This window comes from Argopecten irradians, chromosome 8, assembly GCF_041381155.1.
Source record: "Argopecten irradians isolate NY chromosome 8, Ai_NY, whole genome shotgun sequence".
Taxonomy (NCBI): domain Eukaryota; kingdom Metazoa; phylum Mollusca; class Bivalvia; order Pectinida; family Pectinidae; genus Argopecten; species Argopecten irradians.
In genome coordinates, this window is record NC_091141.1 from 2,734,594 (window position 1) to 2,754,910 (window position 20,317).

At 35.4% G+C, this 20,317-nt stretch overlaps 2 protein-coding genes across 2 annotated transcripts in view; one reads left to right on the forward strand and one right to left on the reverse strand.

The window, feature by feature from the left end:
• Positions 1–625: 625 nt before the first annotated feature.
• The window catches only part of LOC138329093 (cysteine--tRNA ligase, cytoplasmic-like), a 211,417-nt gene continuing 191,725 nt past the window's right edge, over positions 626–20,317 (forward strand). The window contains exons 1-4 of the mRNA XM_069275836.1: positions 626–728; positions 942–952; positions 1,720–1,873; positions 2,511–2,596. Of these exons, the coding sequence (XP_069131937.1) occupies positions 713–728; positions 942–952; positions 1,720–1,873; positions 2,511–2,596 (267 nt within the window). The 5' untranslated portion in view covers positions 626–712. The remainder of the gene's footprint in view (positions 729–941; positions 953–1,719; positions 1,874–2,510; positions 2,597–20,317) is intronic.
• LOC138329092 (uncharacterized) overlaps positions 9,783–20,317 on the reverse strand; it is a 149,690-nt gene continuing 139,155 nt past the window's right edge. Inside the window, exon 7 of the mRNA XM_069275835.1 lies at positions 9,783–16,345. Within this exon, the coding sequence (XP_069131936.1) occupies positions 16,031–16,345 (315 nt within the window). The 3' untranslated portion in view covers positions 9,783–16,030. The remainder of the gene's footprint in view (positions 16,346–20,317) is intronic.

A 20,317-nucleotide genomic window follows, 5' to 3' on the forward strand; every position in this document is an offset into this window, starting at 1 on the left:
ATTGTATGTATCATTATATGAAAAAAGTACTGTTTAAACTAAAAAAAACCTAAGCACATACAGAGGTACAGCTGCCGATCGTAATAATTTCCAATCTCTATGTATATATATATGTTTCTGATGCCGCATAGGTCTACTGTTTTTGTCTGGAATGCACGTTTCTATAGACCGATATAAATATCAATAAACCTTGCATATCCTTTTGAATTCAAAGTTTGAAAATAAAGAAATTAAGACCTATTATTTTTTAATTAATATTCATTGTTACGTTAACGTTCATTTCACATGATTTTCATTTTTTCATAGAATGGCCAAAATACACTAAAATTTTGTTGTTCGATTTTCCCGCGCAAATCTTTCATTCGGATAAACCAGCCTCTAAAGGAAAAGAGGTGTCCCGAATGATATAAACGCATTTTCTTTTTAAGAATGTATCGTTCCCTGTACCATTAGAACAACGCAGATGAATAAACAGTTTAAAGCACATTACATTTTCTCAGAAGACCAACATATCAACCTATTTTCAAGATATGTGCAATTAAAAACTGCTATGTAAAAATGCAAAGTTACATAGAATTAGAAGCGCGACACTTACTTGCGCTGCATTCTATATCCGGACCGGAAGTGTCTTGATTTCATCACCTGTTCACGTCGTTACATCTGGCGGTATATAAAAGTTGTTCCCCATATCCCGTATTTAGTTGTGGCAGGCATGACAAACACTCTAGGTGAGTACACGGAGCTCATGAACATCCAACTTAGCTAACGTTAAAGGGATCTGGCTCTAATTTATTCAGAAATGTTGCATCATTCATTCATAATCTGTCGTGGATAGAAAACGACAAACGTGGATCACTTTCGCGTGTAGTTTCAGTTTCAAAACTTTCCGAAGTTTCTTTAAGTGTATTTCGGAGCAATTATCTTTATTTTCCTATCAACAGTGGGACGACATGTAAGTATATTTTCCTTTACCGTTTGCTGTGTTGTTGAAAACCCCAAAACTACACAAGATACCGTTACCAGTACCGTTACCAGTACCGTTACCACTGTACAATACATATCGTATTTATATGTGTGGTAATGGAGTGAAAGCGGATTAATTGTTAAAACACGTGACAGATGTTCATTGTACGTATTTGTTACATAGTGCAAAATATGTCTATAGGCCTACATTGATTTTATGTATATTTCTTAGTAGTTATCAACAGGTGTCATTTTTAAGCCAAAGGGTATTTTATGGTATCAAATATTTTCATGGTATTTTAAATAGTACTTGGTATATTCATTCAACAGTTAAAATAGTGTTACCTCTGTTACATCTTCTTAGACACTGTAGTTAGCTGGTTCCAGCTAGTTGTGGCGCGGTTTTGTTACTAAATATCTTCAAACAGTTTCTCTTATTCCATCTCCAAGTGTGCTACTGTAATTGCTATTTGCTAATATTCACCTTTAATATTTCCATGTTGCTGTTATGTTGTTGCTTTTATGTTTGCTTCAAGCTATTTAAAAGATAAATTAGTATACATCACGGCTACCCCTAGCTGAATTCTAGGAAACATTTAAAACCATAAATGCATTTTCTACAGAAGTTTAAAGCATAAATGTTGTAAAATGACAAATAATTGATTTTAGAGTTTGTCAGCAAGTATTAAACCAATTCAAAAATGTTTCATAGCATCATGATCCTAATAAAATGTGTTGTTGTTTTTTATGTTGCAGGGTGTTAATAACTTGATGGCATTGCAGACAACACTGTTAAAGGCATTTCAACCATCTTCACTAACTCATAAAGCATTTGTTACTATTGTCATTACAAACTCAATTTGTACACACAAGCACATCAAGAAATCTCAGAAAACAACCAATATGACTAGTAAGTACAATGTAGATAGGAATGAAAAAACACTTTTGGACAATAACAAGTATTAAGAGATCATTGTTTTTTTTTCTTGTGTGTGACAGAAGTGGCAAGAATAAGACTATATATATATACATGCATGGTGTTACTTTTCTGATGTCGTCATAAACATTTGATGTAAGGTTTATATTCATTTCTCAAAAATATTGTATGTGCAGTCGTAACAAACCTTAGTTATAATGAGGACATCATCAGTATACCTTAACACACAGTTGGATGTAGGAATCAGAGACATTGTTAGTGAAAATTGACTTATGATTTTATTTTATTTTTTGTAACCTGTTGAAAAAGTTTGATTGGATTGTGAAATAATTTTAAATATCTGTTTACTAATTTACAGACATGATTTTTTCAGCTACTTAGCTGTAATAACTAATAAGCTATTTCCATAATGGATTCTAAAAGATTTTTGAGAACTAAATCATTAAAAATGTATCAATTTTAGAGGGTTTAGTCATTTTTGTCAAACGTTATATTTTTTTTTTAATTCAAAATCATGCTTGAGATAAAATGAAGGGAAATGTGCCATAGAGTCCATTTCCTTGTACCTTTAGCTATTAGCCAAGTAATCTTATGATTTTTTTTATTAAAGGTAAGAGAGTCCAGCCACCATGGAAGGCGCCCGAAGGTACTGATGATGTGCAGCTCAAGTTCTACAACAGCTTGACTCGTCAAAAGGTAAGACACCTATTTCTTACTGTCTTACCTGACAAAGGGCAAAATGGTAAGACACCTATTTCTTATTGTCTTACCTGAAAAGGACAAGATGGTAAGACAGCTTTTTCTTACTGTCTTACCTGACAGAGGAAAAGATGGTAGGACATCTATTGATTTAAACATATTTTTATTGCATAATTTTATATACAATGGGATTGGGCACAAGTTTTCCAACTAATTACTTATATGAAGCCCTCTCCCTAAAGATATCTATTTCTTACTATCTTACCTGACAAAGGTAAAAGACAGTAAGACACCTATTTCTTACTATCTTACCTGACAAAGGTAAAAGACAGTAAGACATGTCTGTTTGGTAAGCAAAATTAAAACATCAGTCAAAACATTATTAGTAAATAGTTTGACTGTAAAATCAGAAAACTTAATAAGCTTATCAAATAACAGGTACTTGTTATGTACCCTAACTTGTAAACAATATAAACGATGTGTCTCATTATAACTTAACTCATTTGATATCTATTGACAAATGTATTCTTTGGACATCAAGTATTAGGAAATGTTTTTAATTTGCTTTGGATCCATGCACCATGAAGATTCATCTTATCATTGGATTTACCCGAAGATGTGTTTCAACGGTATTCCATGGATTTACATGAAGATGTGTTGGGTCTTTATTCCGTGGATTTACATGAAGATGTGTTTCCAATGTTAATGGATCAGTTTTCATCCTTATACCGTATTTTCCGGACAATAAACCGCATTTTACGCTGACAGAAAAATTCATGCACCTATACCTTTGGGATTAATAGCCAGAAAATTTCAAAAACAATACATGTTTATATAGCTACACATTAGAACATGGTGGCCAGAATCATAGTCATTAAAGTTGGTTCACAAGCAGATATTTTCCTATAACAGGATAATGAGAAGTAAGATTCAAAGAACAAAAACTTTTCCTGGACATGGTTGCTTTATTAATGCAAATTAGTGACTACAGTCAAACCTGTCTATAAAAATCATCCTAGGTACCAGGAAAATGGACTTTATAGCCAGTAGTTTTTATATGTAAACATAGGTCATAGGTGTGTTGAAATTCACTATTTTGGATAATGATAAAGTGGTTTTATTCAAACAGGTGGTCTTTATACAGAGATGGCCACTGATATAATGACACCTTTGACTGTATATAACAGGAGAGGAGAAAATTTAGCAGCCAGATCAGGATTTGAACCCGGGACCTCCGAACACTAGCCGAATGCTCTACTGCTGAGCTACCTTGGTCACCGGATGATCGACCCAGCCTAACTTCCCTACAGCTGTTCCCTCCTTTTTCAAGTCTTTGCCTTTGAAGACATATGAACCACTATTACCGTCCACTGTGGTGAGTATTTTAGTTGGGCACCAAGTTTGTAATAGGAGAGGAGAAAATGTAGCGGCCAGACCATGATTCAAACCCAGGACCTTATTAGCCGAATGCTTTTTACCCCTGAGCTATCATGGTCCATCGATGATTAACCCAGACCAATTCCTACTACATAACTATGAATTGGGATTTTATTAAACTTTTCTGTGATGGTATTTAGTCAGTTTCCAGACATTGATTTTCCCTTTAAACATATTTTCCTGATTAGCAGAAAGGTCTAAAATTTTATATCAATTGACTTTTGGCAAGTTGGATGGAAAATATAATAAGGTTGCTAAGATACCAGTTACAGAGACAAATATATTAAAATCAACTTGTTCTCGATGATAAAGAAGCCCAGAAAGATGATCTGGATTCTTTACAGCATGAAAGGCTTCAAAATTTGGTCCAATAAATAATTGTAACCTCCATTCATGGTAACAGGTATCAAACGAACTGTAGCCTTTAGATTATGTGACAATTTTGTGAGAAGCATAGAAACCGGAAAACTGTTTTGAACAAATGACCTTGACCTTCATGCAAAAATTTGTTGAGTGACGTAGAAAGGGTTTTGGGTGAAATGCTTAAAAGATCATTCAAGACAACAGAGACTGAAACTTCGAATGCTGAGTTTTTGTAACAGGAGAGGAGAAAATGAAGCGGCCAGACTGGGAATCGAACTCGGAACCACCGAATACTAGCCAAATGTTAGTCGAAAATCCTGCTTCACTCCTCCTTCCTTTTTTCAAAGTCTTTGCCCTTGACGATATACAAGATCCTTATTCCACTAGTGTGGGTATTTTCATTGGACACCAAGTTTGTAACAGGAGAAGAGAAATGTAGCAGCCAATCCTGGATTCCTCCTAACACTATAGGATGCTCTATCTACTGAGCTACCTGCTCAACAATGATTGACCAATTCCAGTCCTTCTAAAAGATCTTGTGCTAGTCATTATGAACCTTGAATTAGTCAAAGATGATTTATTATAAAAGGTATATGCCACTGGAAATTGTTTAATATATCTGGCTAGTCATGAAGTACCAAGCTTTGTCATAAAATTAGTCTTAAAAGTAATCTCATTGTTTCATGATCCTGGTCTGTATTAGAAAGATTGCTAAAAGACCAGATTTAATTTCTTGCAGGGATTATTGTCTACCTTTATGCCCTAAGATTGTTGTAATATGTCAAATTATCTGTTAACATGAGGCTGCAGTGGCAGGTGTCTAACATTCTACCACTAGTCTTCCATGTCTGGGTTAAAGTGTCTGACATTCTACCACTAGTATTCCATGTCTGGGTTAAGGTGTGTGACATTCTACCACTAGACTTCCATGTCTGGGTTAAAGTGTCTAACATTCTACCACTAGCCTTCCATGTCTGGGTTAAAGTGTCTGACATTCTACCACTAGTATTCCATGTCTGGGTTAAAGGTGTGTGACATTCTACCACTAGACTTCCATGTCTGGGTTAAAGTGTCTAACATTCTACCACTAGACTTCCATGTCTGGGTTAAAGTGTCTGACATTCTACCACTAGTATTCCATGTCTGGGTTAAGGTGTGTGACATTCTACCACTAGACTTCCATGTCTGGGTTAAAGTGTCTAACATTCTACCACTAGACTTCCATGTCTGGGTTAAAGTGTCTGACATTCTACCACTAGTATTCCATGTCTGGGTTAAAGTGTCTGACATTCTACTACCAGCCTTCCATGTCTTGGTTAAAGTGTCTGACATTCTACTACCAGCCTTCCATGTCTGGGTTAAAGTGTCTGACATTCTACTACCAGCCTTCCATGTCTGGGTTAAAGTGTCTGACATTCTACCACTAGACTTCCATGTCTGGGTTAAAGTGTCTGACATTCTACTACCAGCCTTCAATGTCAGGGTTAAAGTGTCTGACATTCTACTACCAGCCTTCCATGTCTGGGTTAAAGTGTCTGACATTCTACTACCAGCCTTCAATGTCAGGGTTAAAGTGTCTGACATTCTACCACTAGTCTTCCATGTCTTGGTTAAGGTGTCTGACATTCTACCACTAGCCTTCCATGTCTGGGTTAAGGTGTGTGACATTCTACTACCAGCCTTCCATGTCTGGGTTAAAGTGTCTGACATTTTACCACTAGTCTTCCATGTCTTGGTTAAGGTGTCTGACATTCTACCAATAGCCTTCCATGTCTGGGTTAAGGTGTGTGACATTCTACCACTAGCCTTCCATGTCTGGGTTAAGAATTGTCTGACATTCTACCACTAGACTTCCATGTCTTGGTTAAGGTGTCTGACATTCTACCACTAGTATTCCATGTCTGGGTTAAGGTGTCTGACATTCTACCACTAGCCTTCCATGTCTGGGTTAAAGTGTCTGACATTCTACTACCAGCCTTCCATGTCTGGGTTAAAGTGTATGACATTCTACCACTAGTCTTCCATGTCTTGGTTAAGGTGTCTGACATTCTACCAATAGCCTTCCATGTCTGGGATAAGGTGTGTGACATTCTACCACTAGACTTCCATGTCTGGGTTAAGATGTCTGACATTCTACCACTAGTATTCCATGTCTGGGTTAAGGTGTGTGACATTCTACCACTAGACTTCCATGTCTGGGTTAAGGTGTGTGACATTCTACCACTAGACTTCCATGTCTGGGTTAAGGTGTGTGACATTCTACCACTAGACTTCCATGTCTGGGTTAAGGTGTCTGACATTCTACCACTAGGCTTCCATGTCTTGGTTAAGAATTGTCTGACATTCTACCACTAGTCTTCCATGTCTTGGTTAAGGTGTGTGACATTCTACCACTAGTATTCCATGTCTGGGTTAAGGTGTCTGACATTCTACCACTAGACTTCCATGTCTGGGTTAAGGTGTCTGACATTCTACCACTAGACTTCCATGTCTGGGTTAAGAATTGTCTGACATTCTACCACTAGCCTTCCATGTCTGGGTTAAGAATTGTCTGACATTCTACTACCAGCCTTCAATGTCAGGGTTAAAGTGTCTGACATTCTACTACCAGCCTTCAATGTCAGGGTTAAAGTGTCTGACATTCTACTACCAGCCTTCCATGTCTGGGTTAAAGTGTCTGACATTCTACTACCAGCCTTCAATGTCAGGGTTAAAGTGTCTGACATTCTACCACTAGTCTTCCATGTCTTGGTTAAGGTGTCTGACATTCTACCACTAGCCTTCCATGTCTGGGTTAAGGTGTGTGACATTCTACTACCAGCCTTCCATGTCTGGGTTAAAGTGTCTGACATTTTACCACTAGTCTTCCATGTCTTGGCTAAGGTGTCTGACATTCTACCAATAGCCTTCCATGTCTGGGTTAAGGTGTGTGACATTCTACCACTAGCCTTCCATGTCTGGGTTAAGAATTGTCTGACATTCTACCACTAGACTTCCATGTCTTGGTTAAGGTGTCTGACATTCTACCACTAGTATTCCATGTCTGGGTTAAGGTGTCTGACATTCTACCACTAGCCTTCCATGTCTGGGTTAAAGTGTCTGACATTCTACTACCAGCCTTCCATGTCTGGGTTAAAGTGTCTGACATTCTACCACTAGTCTTCCATGTCTTGGTTAAGGTGTCTGACATTCTACCAATAGCCTTCCATGTCTGGGTTAAGGTGTGTGACATTCTACCACTAGACTTCCATGTCTGGGTTAAGGTGTCTGACATTCTACCACTAGCCTTCCATGTCTGGGTTAAGATGTCTGACATTCTACCACTAGTCTTCCATGTCTTGGTTAAGGTGTGTGACATTCTACCACTAGTATTCCATGTCTGGGTTAAGGTGTGTGACATTTCTACCACTAGACTTCCATGTCTGGGTTAAGGTGTGTGACATTCTACCACTAGCCTTCCATGTATGGATTAAGGTGTCTGACATTCTACCACTAGATTTCCATGTCTGGGTTAAGAATTGTCTGACATTCTACCACTAGTCTTCCATGTCTTGGTTAAGGTGTCTGACATTCTACCACTAGACTTCCATGTCTGGGTTAAGGTGTCTGACATTCTACCACTAGACTTCCATGTCTGGGTTAAGGTGTCTGACATTCTACTACTAGACTTCCATGTCTGGGTTAAGGTGTCTGACATTCTACCACTAGCCTTCCATGTCTTGGTTAAAGTGTCTGACATTCTACCACTAGCCTTCCATGTCTGGGTTAAGAATTGTCTGACATTCTACCACTGACTTTCCATGTCTGGGTTAAGAATTGTCTGACATTCTGCCACTAGCCTTCCATGTCTGGGTTAAGAATTGTCTGACATTCTACCACTAGACTTCCATGTCTGGGTTAAGAATTGTCTGACATTCTACCACTAGCCTTCCATGTCTGGGTTAAGATGTCTGACATTCTACCACTAGCCTTCCATGTCTGGGTTAAGGTGTGTGACATTCTACCACTAGACTTCCATGTCTGGGTTAAGGTGTCTGACATTCTACCACTAGCCTTCCATGTCTGGGTTAAGAATTGTCTGACATTCTACCACTAGTCTTCCATGTCTTGGTTAAGGTGTCTGACATTCTACCACTAGACTTCCATGTCTGGGTTAAGGTGTCTGACATTCTACCACTAGACTTCCATGTCTGGGTTAAGGTGTCTGACATTCTACCACTAGACTTCCATGTCTGGGTTAAGGTGTCTGACATTCTACCACTAGCCTTCCATTGTCTTGGTTAAAGTGTCTGACATTCTACCACTAGCCTTCCATGTCTGGGTTAAGAATTGTCTGACATTCTACCACTGACTTTCCATGTCTGGGTTAAGAATTGTCTAACATTCTACCACTAGCCTTCCATGTCTGGGTTAAGAATTGTCTGACATTCTACCACTAGACTTCCATGTCTGGGTTAAGAATTGTCTGACATTCTACCACTAGCCTTCCATGTCTGGGTTAAGAATTGTCTGACATTCTACCACTAGCCTTCCATGTCTGGGTTGAGGTGTCTGACATTCTACCACTAGCCTTCCATGTCTGGGTTAAGGTGTCTGACATTCTACCACTAGCCTTCCATGTCTGGGTTAAGAATTGTCTGACATTCTACCACTAGCCTTCCATGTCTGGGTTAAGGTGTCTGACATTCTACCACTAGCCTTCCATGTCTGGGTTAAGGTGTCTGACATTCTACCACTAGACTTCCATGTCTGGGTTAAGAATTGTCTGACATTCAACCACTAGCCTTCCATGTCTGGGTTAAGGTGTCTGACATTCTACCACTAGACTTCCATGTCTGGGTTAAGAATTGTCTGACATTCTACCACTAGCCTTCCATGTCTGGGTTAAGAATTGTCTGACATTCTACCACTAGCCTTCCATGTCTGGGTTAAGAATTGTCTGACATTCTACCACTAGCCTTCCATGTCTGGGTTAAGGTGTCTGACATTCTACCACTAGCCTTCCATGTCTGGGTTAAGAATTGTCTGACATTCTACCACTAGACTTCCATGTCTGGGTTAAGGTGTCTGACATTCTACCACTAGCCTAGCTTACATGTCTGGGTTAAAGTGTCTGACATTCTACCACTAGCCTTCCATTTCAGGGTTAAGATGTCTGACATTCAACCACACCATGTCTGGGTTAAGATGTCCGACATTCTACCACTAGCCTTCCATTTCTGTGTTAAGATGTCTGACATTCTACCACTAGTCTTCCATGTCTGGGTTAAGAATTGTCTGACATGTTTGTTTGTCTATGAGACGTTAATACTTGTTTTACTGTTGTGTGGAAATTCAGCATCTTTTCTTTTGCTTGATAATAACAGTAACAGAAAACATTAAACTGCTTATGTAAAGTTGTAATTTATTTCACATGTCCTTGAATCATATACAACGTTATATCCACAACTTGATTTTAATTTTTACAAACACATGGTAACAAAAACTAGCATGAATTCGCGTTAAAATTCTCTCACACTCGCGTTCAACTCTTCAACAAGTTTACCTTACAACCATTCGTACAAGTTATCACGTGCCAAAGGTCTCAGCAACCTATCATTCGTCCCAACAATTAAGGCAGACACACGATTCGAAAATAGCATCACAAAGTCACCAAGTTATAAGAAAAGATCTGATTCGTCACAATGGATAAATATGTCCACCTGTAAGATTGGTTCTACATAAAAACATATTTATTTCAATTTCTAAATTAATCTTATCAATCAGACTTCAATTTTAACATTTTAAAGACATCATAGAAATGTATAATGATGATCACAACAAAAAAAGATTTCTCAGCATAATATTACCATGCACCAAAATCGTGTGTACCATTGGAATCATTCAAAGCAACAGACAACAATTGCCATGATGACATTAATCAGATTGTCATGACAACATAGATAAAATTGTCATGACAACATAGATAAAATTGTCATGACAACATAGATAAAATTGTCATGACAACATAGATAAAATTGTCATGACAACAAAATATTCTGATCTGCATGACATCACGATGAATCTGTAGATCATCCAACACCATGATGACATTATCAGATCAGATATGACAGAAGTATGGTTGCCATGGTGATGACATATGATCACCATGACAACATTAAAAAACCAGATTGTCATGAAAACATTGATCAGGTTGCCATGATGATGTAGAAATCAGACATGTTAATTGATATATGACTTCCCTCGCACCAAATATTATAATATACTAGGTTAATTAATTAGGAGTTGGTTAATAAAACTATAAATCTTAAATTCCAAGGATACATTAGAATTGTGTATATTTGTCAACATAACAGGTTTTTTGGTTATACTTTAAGTTTTCTGTTTAATTCTCTGACTGTGATTTGCCAAAGATTTCTGAACAAGTTGATTTGAAACTTTTGTTATATATTACACCGCCTATATAATGCCAATTGTTCATATGCCTCTTGAGTTGCTTTAGTAGAAATATTTATTTTTCTGAACAATTTCTGTATTTTTTAATAAATTTGCCAATTTTGGCTCCTCCATACATGTGATGACACTTTGGAGACATGGAACCTAATCCTAAAATAATACCATGTTAGTTCATTCCATTTTACACGTTCTCTGCAGCTTTATCACAATAATACAGTGCAATGATTGTACATGTCTATGTTTTGTTGGTATTTTTTATAACAGCAGTTCTAATGTTATTTCTTTACTATGATCTGGCTTGCAGCACAAATTGGCAGCAATGAAATATACGACTGCTACAGACCTCTCCTTCACCCAGCGTATAATTATACTATTCTATTTGTATAGTTTTACTATTCTATTTGAGCGCTAACTGTTTTTGCATATATTTTATGATAGTTCAGATACATGAAAATAACAAACGTACGTATTACATTAATTACCATGAAAGACGCACTTTACAAACATTTACTAGACCTAATCAAATTCTTTGAGCATTGGTAATTTCCACCATGTATTGTTTTGTTTATATCTGTACTACTCATATCTACAACAACTGTAGGTACTCTGAATTCCATGGAAATGTTTAACTCAGCAAGATTGCAAAAGTTGATTTTATATCTGTTTATCATATTGCACATTATATTGAGGGAGTAAATGTCTAGAATATTTTTCTAGAATCCTGTATTTGGATTTATGTATACATGTAGTTGAAATTCATGAACATTGAAAATAGTTTCTGTATTTTTTTTTTTCACAATGATGTAGTAGCATTGTTCTCACCTGATGACAATGACTTTATGTGATATTAGGTGAAAATGGAGGCAAAACCACACAGACATATCAGCATTTTTATTCAAAATATGTAGATTTGTTACCTCAAAGCTAAAAGCCTTTAATTGATCAAAACATTTAGATGAGAAGATATAAAATGTTTACATCAGATGTTTAAGCAAGACATTTTAATGTGATTTCTGTGAAACCAATTGTAGCAGATTCAAAGTAGTTTAATGTTTTGTATATTGCAGAGTTATCTGTCCTTTACAAACAGGAACCAATTGTGGCTTTATTTATTTGTGAGTACAATTGTGTCATTTTGTTTAAAACAACAGAAAACATCATGACCCTAACCTCACAGAAACAGTAAGTAACAATTGATATTTACTTGTAGGAGCAGACAACTCTGTAATATTAAGGTTAGCTTTCTTCATCTCTGTCTTTGCAGAGTTATATGCCCTTTAGGGTAGACATAGATTGTTGTTGTGTATTAGTTTGTGAGCATCAATTAAATTATTTCCTTAGAAAAACATAACATAATCCTCACAAACCCATGTCGTAATGATCGACACCTATCTGCTAGGGCAGATAACTCTTTTAATATGCAACTTCAGACTTCTGTCTGCATGAATGAATTTCACATTCGATAAACAAACAGAGACGTCAATCATATATAAACAGGACCTTCCACACAATATATTACATAACCCTGTGTAGGTTTCTATAATACAGAGGATCGGAATCCCCACATAAATCAGAATAAGAGAAAAAAGGGGCAATATCACAGACGATACATTTAAGTAGATGCAGTATGACTGACAAAATATCAAATAAAAAGCAGGATAAAAACCACACACTTTACACGATATAATTTTCAAAACATTAAATAGAAAAGATAAGATCCCAAATAAAACTCTAGGAGTATATATCATGTCATATGTGCATTCTGGCTTGTTGATAGTTATCTCATTTTTGTTCTTCAAATTGATATCGGAAAACAAAAACTTTTTATTCCGAAAAAGTACAGTTGATGACTTAAGGTACGTTTGAACATGTTTTCTTCATAATTTTGATACCATCTATGGTATATATAAGGCCAAACTGATGACTTCACGTGAAGTATTGGTCATTTTTTAAAAACAAATTAATGTACAAAATATATTAATGGACAATTCCACATAAATAAATATTTCTAATATTTCCAGTTGACACTGGATGAAACATTGTACATTGTGTTCTGAAGATAAGAAACATATACCTATAGTAAACTTGTTCAACGAATGTTGACAAATAAAATACTAACATTTTGACTAAGGCAGAATTACTTGCAGGTCAATATTGGTACCTCGTTGTACGCGTCAATGATATATGTACAAGTTCTCTGTATTCTCTACATGTTTAACATTCTGATCTAAGTTGACAGTGGATACCATTCAAACACAGAACTCATCAAATCATAGGGAATTGACTTTATACATACAGGTACCTTAAAATTTTGATATAGCTCAAATTAAATCTTAAAATAATGAGATAAGCCAGTTCATTCACTGGTACAAGTTTCTAAAAGAAAAACGTTTTCAGTAGATTTTGCCAATAATTCTCCAGTGTTGTACAAGTTACTTCCCTTAGACCCTTGAATTGCTTCACAAAATTTGCAAAAATAACATCAGAGAAATTATGAAAACTAACAGCAATGTTTAACATTGGCGCCTTCAAAACATTACTTGTTCAACTTCAAAAAACTGGTCCTTGTTCTGATTAAACATCATTAAAACATTTAAACATGAGAACGTATACAGATGTCGACAAAGTCATAAATTGGATAATGGGATATTACGGTATGTGGCTATAGGAAATGATGATTAATTATAAGGATGGGTATCTTACAGGATGACAGTGTACTGAGTGGTCGCTGGAGAAATGTGGGCACTTAGGGATCTGGTGATACACATGTGGGGACACTTACAAAACATTAATCTGTCCGCAGTCCTACCAAAATGTTCTCACCACTACAAAAAGGAAACAGCTCGCACCTCCTAACTAACGGAGCTGTGATTGTAGTTGTTGTCTTCATAGACACGTTCACAATTTAACGCCTTGAGTTTCCATAATACATTGATTCTGTTCAACTCAATTTGTTGACTTCATAAAAAATCAACATTGTATAATGAATGTTTACCTTAAGATTCAAAATTTGTTGCAAACAGTCAGAATTCTTACCAAATTCACATGGAAACATTGGTTTTTCCAGTAATTATTTCTACAGTCATTGATACATTATGATGAGGTAGGAATTTCTTGTAATTCTGAGAAATTTGATAGAACCTGCGGATCAGATCGTGGTGTGAAAGGCAAATACAGTTAATTACCATGCATAACACTATACATCTACCCTGATGGAAAAGTAATGTTAATTTGTTAGTGAATCAATTGATGTAATCAGTCATAAAGCAGAGACACCTCACCGCAGTTATCTTTACAGGAGAAAACTTATCACCTATATAAATGTTTGGATCAGGAAACTTTTACCTTTTCATAATGAGTTAAAAAAATTCGGAGACTTTTAGCGAAACAGAGGGCTATCACAATATGATTGACAGGGCCCTGTGTTTACAGATCATGACCTTGCAATATTTGTAATATTTACCTGGTGTATATAACTACACCTACTGGTATTGTCGTACAATTATAACTCCATCAGCCGTATCTTTTTAATATTTCAATATCTTAGCTAAATAATTACATAATTTTATTTTACTCGTGTAAAAAATGCGACCCCTTCCCAAAATTTTGTCAAAAAATGACCAGACAAAAATTGGTCTTGTTAAAGTGTTATGTCTTTGCATATTGCAGTTATCTGCCCTTGTAATATCATTTGATTGTGAGCAAAAATTGTGTTATTTTCTCTGAGAAATATATATAAAATGCTCACAAACACATGATGTAACAATATAATGGCTACCTACCTGCAAAGGCAGATAACTCTTTATCATGGCAGATAACTCTTTAATATGCAACAAAAAATATTTCATATCATGATAAAAAACGCCTGGTGATCATAGAGAAATGTGAAATTAAAGAGTAAAATGGTTTTGATAAAAAACCAAGGTAGTAACCATTAGTTGGTGAGTTTTATGAACGGTCACATTGGAATAGCACCATAGACCTCTGCTACAATATGATAAGTGTTTACACATACAAAGCATCAAAGGTTGGGACTGACCCCTCCTTTAAAATCACTGTTGATACACATACATATGTTTGCTAAATGATTTTCCCCAAAGCAAACAAATTTTTTAATAATCTTCTTAATAAATGAAATTATGTACATCAGATACAGTGATTCCAACAGATAAAGAAACAGAAAGAAAAAAATATCAACTTTGAAAATTTTTTGCAGCAGAATTTAAAGGCCTTCAGGCTTCACACATTGACCAGTTTCTCGTTCATTTGAATAAATTTCCTTGTTGCTTTTAAACAAACACCTGCTTGATGGACATTTAAATAACTTTGTCCTCCTCAAGCTATGCTTGATTGAACTAAACCAAAAGTTTTTGTTGTGCTAGATTAAGATAGACTATATGAGTGCATTATACAAAGGAATGGATCTGCCCTATATATGGAATGATTATAATTTCTAGGCAAATTAATAGTTAAAAAGATTTAGATTCTCATGAAATGTAAACTTAATTGTGAATATGGGATGAGTAAATTAATATATACAGTATGTGTAAACTGATTCAAAAGCTATAATTCTATGACAGTTGACCAGAAGTGGCTATGGTCATCCCTTTAGATCTGGTATCATCTATCTGTTGAACCGCAAACTAATCTCTGTTGTACTGCCAGAGTTATCTCCCTTCTAACAGATTTAAGCTTTTTCACAGTTGATCATAGGACCTTTAATGAAGTTTATCATTTTTGTGTATAATGTACTTGTGATTTTGTTCTAAAAATCAAAAAAGGTAATTTGTTATCACTTTTGTATCAAAACATTTTAATATTATGCAAGCAATTTTTAGCAGTGATTGTATAGAACAAATTATCTTAGAACAAAAATCACTCCCTATTCAAAATGATCCATCACTAAGAATAATCTCCATTGTTCCATTGTAATTAACAGTGAATTACAGAAAAAGATAATTTCCCAAATTAATACAGGCTTATAATAGGCCTATCAAAGTTCTCATAGCAATCTACTGTTTTATACATGTAGAATATCCACTGAAGTTTTTCCCTGTAGAATGAACAATCTAAACAGGTTAATGTTGAAAGACTTAAAACAACCAGATATAGATGTTTTTTTTCCTCAAAAGTCCATCATGCCTGGTTTTCGATTAAAAAACCAGAAATCCTACGTTATGACAGTAGACCGACTCGAAAAGTTACGATTTGTAACAGTGTTACTAGAGTAATGCACATCCATGATAGAGACATGAATTCTGCTGAATTTCTGTCGTCTGCTGGCTGAGGCGTTATCATGGGAACCTCGAGTCCGTTGGTGTAGTTGATGGTGCTAGGTTTGTGTACGGGTTTCCCAGTGGGACGCTCCTGTATCACCAGAGGGCAGGTCATTTTAGGGGAATTGTGTGGCTGTAACCATATATGTATCCCAAATATTCTGAAGTCTTGGTGGAACATGCACGTTGGTAACACTTTGGTATCAAATGTGAACTGCAAAGATTGAAAACAGGAATCAATTATTAATAAGGAAACAATCTGCCAGGAAATGGGCAATGTCACGTCACCTAACTTACTAGATTACAAGGTTTTCTTTACAAGAAATGATACTTGAGAAAAATGAGAGCTGCAATTTCCTTCTTTTTAGAATTCTAAAAATGTTTTGAGAAACTTTGATGATCAAAAGAGAATTGCAGCCCTGTAACAAAAAAGTAAAGAGAAACATTACAGAACAGGTCTGAATAAAATATCTATGTTCATAAAGACTACATACAGATTGATTGATTTAACATTTCATGTGGTTGTCAACAATGACTGATCGAGATACAGTTAAAACACAGGCAGATTTCTATTGTTGCTGTATGAGATACAGGTAAAACACAGGCAGATTTCTATTGTTGCTGTATGAGATACAGGTAAAACACAGGTGGATTTCTATTGTTGCTGTATGAGATACAGGTAAAACACATGTAGATTTCTATTGTTGCTGTATGAGATACAGTTAAAACACAGGTAGATTTCTACTGATGCTGTATCTATTGTCATCATCTTTTATCTCCTGTCTCGACCTAATCATCAAACTACCCAGCATTGACTCAGAGTTTTAAAATTTTAATTATTCTAGTCATTGAGTAATCTGTTTGAATGCTTTTTTTTCTGTTTCTAATCAATTTCTTTTCTCCCTAATTAAAGTTTTTATGAGTCTTTCCTGGAAAGCAGTTGAGCTGGTCCATAAAGCTTCTGATGCTATAACAAATGATATGTATGGTTAGCTTATCCAGAGATATAAACTTATCAACAGCAGATACTAACACCTGATGTAGGTGACTTATGAATTAGTCATTGCTTTGATTTTAATTTTATTCATGATGAAATAATTGAAGAAAGAAAGACAGATAATAATTTCCAGGTATTAAACACTCAGCTGTGATTAATAAGCTACCTTGAAAAGAGATAAGCCAAGGGGGAAACAAATTGTTTCAGGGGAGATAAACCAGTATAAAAGGAAGTAATTCATAATTCAGTTGAAATTCCTGGGGACAAATAAAATTTAAGGGAAGATAGGTTGTGTAACTAAATGATTTTGTGTTGTCAACTTGTGTAAAATAATTAAATTTCAAACTAATAGGACAAATTAATAGGATATAGTTATAGGTCATTTTAAAGGGAAGTAATTGATGTTAAAGGGAGACAAATAAAGCTCTGATCATTCTTAGTTTGTACTTGTGAGCTGCAGCATTTGTTTCTTTTATCTGTGTGGAGTCCTCTCTGGTATCTTAAATACTTACATCAGGGATTTTACTATAGCATTATAAGTTTAACAACTATTGATATAAAAAAGTAACTCCTAGTTACATGTACTATGACAAGATGGAAGATGTCTAGAGGAACTTAAACAATAATGTGAAGTCAGTTTACAGTCTTATAAAGGCTATGTCCAGTTGATGGACAAGTGTCAGACAGCTGAATATATACTGTTCTCAATAAAGAGTCAGTGTGTTCCTTAGTCAGAGGTCGAGATCAGTACAGTCTATAAAGCAGTTGTGAGTTCCTACAGTGGACCTGGCCTAAAATGGTAGGTTGGTGAGGATGTCTGGCCAGGAATGGTCAGACGTTTGTCTGTGGCCTGTAAACAAAGGGTAATTAACTCTATAGTACACTTGTCTGTAAGTTGGAGGTGTTGATTGTCAGAACGCTGTGAACTTTCTCCAGTTCCCAATACATTCTGCTAACATTGAAATAAAAAGCTGAGGGAGTTAAATTGTAAATGAACCTTTGGTAGAAGCGACAAGATCATTAGATATTTTATTATGCAAAGCTTAGCAATTATTGTGCGAGTTTCACCGGTTTACTATCTCGGCTATAGATCAGAAGAGAGGAACTTACAAAGTCGGAATGCAAATGTCAGTCTGTTACCGTGGCGATACAGCACCCAGCGCGGCCATTAGTAGTACTTGTACCAATATTGTTCTGGCTGCCTTATTTGGCTGCCAAATCTCCCAATAAGTAATCCGACACCTTGCCGTAAATATAAATCTAATTTCTTGTCTTTGTATGATTGCACAACTTACCTCGGACCCAGGGGTGATTTAACACGCTCACTTAATGTTTGGTTAAGGTCGATACTCTCAGAGCAAAGTGAATTTATATATTAGTCTAATATCTCCTACTTCCATTATTCATATGTACAGCCTGGATCGGTCTCTGTCATTACAGGCAGTGCAGCCCAAAACGTTAATACAAAATGTAGTTTGTAAGTGTACTTTACTTTGTTTACAAGTAATATAGAAAGGTCCATGATTATAAATAATACCAACTAGCAATTTCATCTGATATTCAAATGGGAAGCCTAAAATGATTATTGGAAATTTTTAATAGAATATTTGAAATTAAATGATTTGACAAGTGTAATGTATAATGAAACCTGAATCATAAATAAGACGTTAAATATAACTCTCTTTGATAAGTAAGTCCCAGTTTGTACATTAAAATATCAATTTCATTCTTAAACTAGCAGTGAGTTAATTTGAAGTAATATATGGCTAACTATTCTTTTATTTTATACCCATTATAAAGTGATTTAGTTGATACACTTGTGATGACTCAGAGTCATGTGACTGCCCTATTAGAGAAGAAATCGAGGTTGGCTCGTAAAAGGAGTCTTATCCTTCAGAAAAAGGTGGGGCCGTTTCCATTATTTTTTCTTTAAAACAATTAAATGACATAAGCGCAAACCCTAAATTTGACTTTAAGGTCAGAGTTTCTGTACCTGGTTTAGATGTAAAATTGTTGATAATCAGAATCGGTTTTCTTTTTGGCTGAAAGTTTAAAGAGTTGATCAAGCACAGACATTTGTCTTTAAGAATGATGATTTTGGGCCCCACTACCTTGTAAATGCTGACTGAAGTTCAGAGTGGAAACAAGAAAATAAATCTCAAAGACAGATTGGAGGTAGGGGGAACTCTACGTGAAAGAAAAATTGTTTCCGAAAACAGGTTACAGATGGGAATCGGAAGATATGTGGCTTAATTAATTCAATTAAAATCACCAAGTACCACACAGGTATGATGTATGTCATATAAAAATACATTACCTTTTAGTAAATAATATGTTCTGTCATCTATTTGTTGGAATCACTTTTATTTTTTTTAATGAATGTGACTTGAATGTTATAGTGACATTTTATGTACTGTTATGTAATGTATCTAGGTCAATAGGTGACAGAAGTTTTCGACATTTTACTCGATTGTAAGGATGATTGCGACAGATTTGGATGTGTCTGTTCGGTACGTGTAATATCTCCACAGGATGTATTGGAGACAATGATCATTGTTATCGCATAATAGATTCAAGGGAGACAACCACATCTACTTAACTATGTGTCGGATACATACATCCTCATTTGCTGGATTGAAGTGGAAAAGACCTTTATCTTGACTCAAAAGAAATTTTGATGAGAATTTATATATGTAAATATATATATATATATCATTTTTAGTCATATTCTAGAATTTTGAGTACCAATGTGATAATCGCAATAGATTGTTTTGAACTTGATGTAGGCAAAGCTTTTAATATTGTCTTTTGTAATATGCATTGTACGTGGGATTTTACTGCCAAAACTTATCTATTCTTTCTTTATGGGAGCCTGTGATCAATTCTAATATTCCATTTTATTTCACCATTTAGTATAGTTTCATTAGACCGAAGACTACGTGTATAAACATAAATTATTTGATATGCCAATAAAATGTTTGTAACAGCTCTACAAAAGGGCATTAAATAGATAAATAATTTAACATGGAAAATTGAGATGAGCATATTATATGGATAGATTATAGATTATCAGAAGTAGTTGACATTTTGAACATGATGTTTCAATATCTATAGTCCTATAGAGATACATTAAGTTAAATGCCTAGAGGGTGCATGAAGGACCTGGGCAAGACTTTCAGGCCGGGGTGA